Source organism: Elephantulus edwardii, unplaced genomic scaffold (genome assembly GCF_000299155.1).
Source record: "Elephantulus edwardii isolate Elephantulus edwardi_28Jun2011 unplaced genomic scaffold, EleEdw1.0 scaffold00285, whole genome shotgun sequence".
Taxonomy (NCBI): domain Eukaryota; kingdom Metazoa; phylum Chordata; class Mammalia; order Macroscelidea; family Macroscelididae; genus Elephantulus; species Elephantulus edwardii.
In genome coordinates this window covers 3254683-3261539 of record NW_006400035.1, presented here as the reverse complement: position 1 = coordinate 3261539, position 6857 = coordinate 3254683, and the positions used below count along the sequence as shown (strand labels likewise).

The 6857-nt window shown below is 41.7% G+C and overlaps 1 protein-coding gene across 1 annotated transcript in view; it reads left to right on the top strand.

Annotated features, from left to right (window-relative positions):
• Positions 1-2089: 2089 nt before the first annotated feature.
• Positions 2090-6857, top strand: part of PROK2 (prokineticin 2) — a 52087-nt gene continuing 47319 nt past the window's right edge. Inside the window, exons 1-2 of the mRNA XM_006900495.1 lie at positions 2090-2182; positions 5988-6113. Coding sequence (XP_006900557.1) covers positions 2090-2182; positions 5988-6113 — 219 coding nt within the window. The remainder of the gene's footprint in view (positions 2183-5987; positions 6114-6857) is intronic.

Here is a 6857-nt window from a genome sequence, read left to right as displayed (position 1 = left end):
AGTATAATATACCATGGACTGCAAGGAGAACAAAAGTTCGTCCTGGAGAGGGTGAAGCCGGGCTGCTCCTTGGAGGCAATGATTCTGAAGCTTTGTCTGACATACTTTGTACATGTTGAAAGGCAGGATTAATCCTTGGAGAGGGAAACATACATGCTTGGGAAAGTGGAGGGACAGCACAAGAGAAAAAGACCCTCGATGATGTTGATTGATTCAGTGACTGGGGTGTGTCGGAGACAATAATACTGGCACAGGATAGAGCAGGGTTTTAGGACTCGGCAGCACATAACAACAACAATTATTTTATAGATGGATTGAAACCTTTTCTTTCTTCTTTATCTTTATAGGATGGAACCAACTTTCAGACTTCAATCTTTTAACTTGGCTACAGAGAAATATTTTTCATATCAGGTGCCTTCATTGCTCTCAAAAGGATTTGGACAATAAAAAGTCCCCAAAGAAACAATACAAAACCAACCAAACCAACCCTATTTTTAAGTAGTTCCAACTTTGTTTTAAAACAGCCATATGAGGACTGTTTCCAAATAGCTTTGCGTGAAGCCAACCACATTTGAAATGGATTTTTCCTATGAAGTAGGCACATCCTCATTGTGGCTGGAGAAGCAGACAATACCCAGCTGGCATCAAATCCTAGCAAATATGCATAGAGTACTTGTTTAAAAGTTATGGGAATGTTAAAGTTCATGTTGATTGGTTTTTGCATTTACCTGGCAGGAGTCCTGCCCTAGCGTTGGCATGGACACTGGAAAACTAATTTTTCCACCAGTCTGTCACTTGCTGTTTCCACTTACTTGACTGTGTGTCCAATTTTAATAATTTTTTAAAGGGGAAATAAAATTTACTTCTTTTTTTTTTGTCTTAGGATGTTTCTCAAACACTAAAACGTGTGATGAGGTTTTCAAAATCAGTCAGATATCTGGGTTTACAAATATTCAGCTGTTTCACATTCAGATAATTTTTGTCCTGCCCAGACCAGAAATGAGTCCGAGTGCTTTGGCAAGGGGAATGCCACTCTGAAAGCAACTTTGACTCTCCCCGCCTTTATTTAAGAGGCTGGAAAATAGACTTGTCTCCCTTGCAACAGTGCAGAGGACAGGGTGAGCGCCAGACTCTGGCGGAGTGGGAACCGCAGTTGTGTTTCTTTGGATTCTAGCAGGTTTGACATGATCACACCTGGGATCCTTCTGAAATCCCAGTCGTAGAGGCTGGGATCTTAGAGTAAGGCTGTCAGAGATTGAGGGCAGATTTGTCAGTTGCCCTTTGGGCTATGCTTAAGCAGTGGCCACTCTGTTCGCATTTCCGTGAATGAACCAAATGCACTAACGCCACACTGCATTTTATAAGAAGCTTTTTTCTGGACTGGAAACTAAAGAAGGAGAGACTTCCCGCTGGCCCTGCCGGCTGGCACAAAAAAACAGCACCCCGCTTCCTTTGGCACCATCCTGAGCCTCTGTGGCTGAAAGGAGGGAACGTCATGAGTTAAGTCAGGGAGGAGAGAGGGTCAAGAACAGATGTGAAATGAAAGATGTGAATAAACAGAGTCCCGCAGCTGGAAACGCAGCCCCCAAGCTTCACCAGGACGTGGCATCAGTGCTGCTTTTGCGCCCCTTTGTTCTTCCCCCGCCTTTGTCCACGACTGCAGTTTGTTTGATGTCTGTTTTCTCCAAGTTACTCGTCCATGAGGGCAGACCTGGTGGCTACCAGGTCCTGGACAGCCTCTGGCGAACCAGGCGCTGCTTGGGCTTGCACAGCACACGGTGCAAGGCGCACAGAGGCTCTCAAGATGGGGGGAGCCGTCTGGAGGGTGCGTACGGAGGGGCAGCTCCAGCAAGGCTGCAGGAGTGGGGGCCAGCGGGGCCGATGGCAGGAACAGCGGGAGTCGCCCCACCGGGCCGCCCAGAGGGCGCGGGCACGTGGTCGTCAGAGGGCGTGGGAGGGGGCGCGCTGGCGGGCGGCTGAGTCATTGCCGCCCACCTTATAACGGCCCTGGCGGTCCGCGCCCTGCCTGCACGCTCAGAGCCAAGCGCCAGTCGCCCAACCGCCCAACCGCCGCCCAGTGCCGGGCGCCATGCGGAGCCCGCGCCCTGCCCTGCTCCTGCTGCTACTCTTGCCGGCCCTTCTGCTCACGCCGCCCGCCGGGCACGCTGCTGTCATCACTGGGGTGAGCTCCTCGCGCCCTGTCCGCCCCGCCCACCCGTCCTCATGGGGTACCTGTCCTCCGGAGGCATCTGGGCACCTGTCTGCCCAGCGCACCTGTCCGCCCCGCGCATCTGCCCTCCCTGCTCATCTGTCCCCCCCGAGGCGCTTGGCCGCCCTGGAACACCTGTCCACCCACAGGAATGTCTGTCCTCCCAGGGCCCCAGGAAACACTCAGGCAGGATTACCTGCCTCCATTGCCCCTTAGAGCTCCTTCAAGTGCCTGCCTTGCTCTTAAAGCAGCAGACAGTCCCCTGGAAGAAAAGTGGTCAAAGCGCCACTCCACCACCTTCCCCACTACCTTTCCCGCTGATTTGCTCAGCACCCACAAACACTCATGTTCGGTTGGTTTGTTAAGCAGAAAGAAGTTTAATTCCAAAGTCTTGTGGAGCATTCCTGAGGCGCTCACCAGCCTGGACTTTGCTGAAATAGCACTGAGCAATGGCCACATCCCCAGACGCCGAGTTTCAGAGCTTCAGGGATTTGATTGCTGCTGAGTCCTCCTTTTCCTCTAGAAAAGAGGTTCCGCATAATGCAAAGCCATCTATGCATTTTGAAAAGCAATTGTGGGCGCTTTGCAGGGGTCAGAGTCCTTTCCTCCCTCTCATTTTTCAGACAGTCCGTCAAAGAGCCTTCCATTTCTGATCCTAATAGACCACATCAAGGGACCCAATGTCATTAGTGGGGTTGATTGTAAATGAATATATTTCAACTTAGAGAAATTATCTTTAAAAGTAGGGCTAGCTAGTTTAGCCCTCTCCTACTCTCGTCAACAGTTTTATGTGAATCAGAAGGGTGAGTTTACAGTACCCCTCCCAAGAAAAGTGGGGAGACGGGGTAGATCTTTGATCTGCAGTGCTAAACTCCTACTATTTCCTGATTGTCCAACTGCCTTGCTTTTTTATTGTTTAGAATTCATTTATACCTTAATTAAATTAATTATAATATCTAAGTGCACGATTTAAGTAAAACCTCTCTATTTGAAATTATATATTTAGGGTTGGGGGGCTGTTTCCTGGAAATTCACTTTATGTCCACTCATTTCTACCAGTTCTAATTAGGACAGCTTTTATCTGTACTCAACATTGGTGTAAGGAAGAAATTATATATTTGTAATGAATTTCTTTTAGGAGAAATGTTTTCTTCAGAGAGTCAAGCTCTATTGTATCTGTGAGTTGTTAAAATGCTTGTGGACATACTGAAAAGCCCTGTTCCATAAACAGTATTTGGGTTTACTCAACAGACATTTAATTATATTCTTTGTGATAATAATTTAAAGATTTAAAAAAATTATCAAAGTAACTTTGTTAGTAACTGGTCAAGCTGATTGAAAGAAAGTTTTTAAAGGTCTTTCTAATTCATGATACTTGAAACCAAATTGGATTTTTCCTTCTTCCCCTGCTGGTTTACTTTAAATTTCTCCTAATCTTCTGAGTCCAGATTTCTTTGCAATATAAGTATCTTTTTGTTCCACTCACAACACTATTTGAATAGATCTGCAATAGATTAAGTATGAAGATTACTAGGAAACAGCTATCTAATTAAAAATATATAAACCTATACAGTTCTTTGTAAATATTTCTAAGAGCTACAGCTTTATGCTACATAATGAGATTTTATCATATTCTATGTTTATTACAGAAATTTAGTTTATGCTTATTATAAAGTTGTGTATTGTTTGTAGTGTTTGGTGTTTGTTTTAACTCATTACAGTAAGAGATTTTTAAAAACTTCTCTGAAGCATCATAGCAATGAAGAAATCTAGTTATGTCTCTATGACATAACCAGGAACCATATGGTTTCAAATTTAAAAGTCACCAACTTACCTAGATATATTGTCTATAGGATGTTAGACATTGAAGGGATTATATTTTTAAAATTTTGGCTAGATTTTTATATTCAATTTTTTAAAAAAGAATTCAAAGTCTTGAACATCTATTGAAATAAAATAGTAACTGAAGTCCCCACTTTTAAATATTTTTGTAGTATTTGCACATATTTTGAAATTGATTTATATCTCCATACAGATTTGTTAAAATTGCCAGAAGATCATTTACTAAGTCTTGTATGCAAGTCAGGGAACTATATAAATTTTAAAACTTAAAAGTTGGTTAAGAAGCATAAAATCTTATGTGAGTTTTCCCCCATTTACAATAAAATAATAAGACTTCTTTCATATATGTATATCTGTCTTCAAAACTTAAATCTTTGAAAGACTATTTCAGATATCCCCAATAAATGTGTTTAAATTTGTCTAAATTATAGACTTTGCACCTTCTTCCATATTTAGTAAACTGTTCTTATTACTCATAGAACAGATTACAGCATTCAAATAAAGCACCCTATTCAAATTGTCTTCCTGTCAAACATTCTTCTAGGTGGTATAGCACTGGTCTGTGCATTGCTGTACAGAGGTAACTCGTGGTTGCTGTGATGCTGAAGCCTGTGACAGTGATGTGCCAATCGTGGTAATGGGCACCCATGGTGGACAGTGTTGGCTGGAGCTTCCAGACTAAATCAAGCCTGGAAGCAGGAGTGTCATCCACTTCCAAAATGGCTTGCCTCCGGAAACTCTATGTAGGAACAGTGCTCAGGCTGTTCGTTCATAGGGTCACTATGAGTCGTCTACGACTCGACGGCATTAAACAACAACATTTTCTTTTGTGCGTGTGTGTACCATCAACCTGGATCTGACTGGTACAGGACTGGTACTGTCCTTCTCCAGCAGAGTATCTGGTGGATTTGAACTGCCTATCTCTGGGATTATAGCGCAGTTTCTTGCCACTAGGCCATCAGCGCTCCCTAAAGAACCCTAATTTTGATTGCTGTTTGAATAGCTCTTTATATCCATCTTCATGCAAATGAAGTGGCTTCTCCGTATTTAATTTGGTGATGTGTATGGACAATTTCTACATTGGGAGCATATGACTTAAGTTATAACTTAATAAATTGTGATGGTCACTTGTATTTCTTAAACTGATAGGATTTACAGGGCAGTTCAGTTGATTTTGTAAAGTATATCTATGTATATTTAAGCCAATGATTTCCTTTGTACAGTTACTACCTTGGGAAAAAAGCACGGTAAAGCAAAATTCCCCATTCTTAACCTGTGAAAGTTCTCGCCTATCAGAGGAAATTGGAAAGATCACCTCAATGATGTGAGAAGCATCAAGAACTAAAATGAAAATGTTTTTAAGAGGAGAGTGAGGACTTCCAGATTCTACACTAATGCCTTTATGAAGCTGGAGCATTTACTTACTAGAATTCGATACCATTACATTTCTTTTGAAAATTAAGTCCAATGTAGTCTGCAGCTAATCTTCATAAAATCATGTGACTCTGTTCATGTAGTTCTTTATGGTATAGTATAAAGCTAATTGTGACTCATTCTTCAAATATAGAGATAACTCCCTTTTTTATTATTAATTTCAACGAACATCTACAGATATTTTGGAATTCCATTCATTCATTAATGCACTTTTCTCCCCACCCACTCACCCCCACCCCCATCCCCAGTTCGCTCCTCTCCTTGAGATAACTCACTTTTAAGGCATTAGAGGAAAGATTTTATTTCTTTTCTGCAATCTCAAGATTTTCATAATCCAGGAGTTAGTACTCCCTATTTTTTTTTTCAAAACTGGATGAATCTACGTGATTCTATTTTCAATTTATGCAAGAAAATTAAGATTATAGTCTCCTTTCCATATAAAATAATAGTGTTCAAGTGTTTGAAGAGCATTTTTTCAATCTGTTTGTTTCTTGCATTCCAGGCCTGTGACAAGGATCCCCAGTGTGGTGGAGGCATGTGCTGTGCCGTTAGTATCTGGGTTAAAAGCATAAGGATTTGCACACCCATGGGCAAAGTGGGAGACATCTGCCATCCACTGACTCGTAAAGTTAGTATATATGTCTGTTTGTCTGTGTATCTCCAAGGCATCACTTGTGTGTCGGTTACTTCATGCAGCTTGGATCATGTGGTGTGAAGGCCAGGATAATGATAGTAGTAAACAGCCCAAATGTCCAACCACAAACGAATGGATTGAGAAATTATGGTATATTCACACTATGAAATAATATGCAGCACGCAGGAGCAATAACTTTGTAAATTATTCCCTAACTTGGTGGAGAGGGGTACTGGAAAGCATTATGCGGAGTGGACTAACTCAGTTCCACAAGGAAAAATATTATATAAAACCATTATTGTAGAATGAGTACAAGGATCCAGGAGAAGTGGGAGAGGCTGGAAGCAAAGAGATGTGGATGTGCAGGAGGAGGGGGGATAATCATTGAGTTGTACAATTTGATGTGTGGAGGGCTGAGGGAAATTGAAAGAATTTGTTCAAATTTGTATTTGAGTTTTGTAAATAAACTAGCAGAGAAAAAATAAGAGTCACCATGAGTCAGAACTGACTTGATACCAGTCAGGAAAAAATAACTCACAACCTAACATAATGTGGACATTTTAAGACAAAAAATGTTTTAAGCCATGAGTCAGATGTCTCAGTGCCTTGGACATTGATCTGTTTCTTCATCACTCCTTACTGCATAGCCATCTACTATACAGTAAAAGAGCCATTGTTTATTGGTATGGTTTTTTCTTTCTTTTTTAATTATTATTAAATTTTATTAGTTTTAATGAA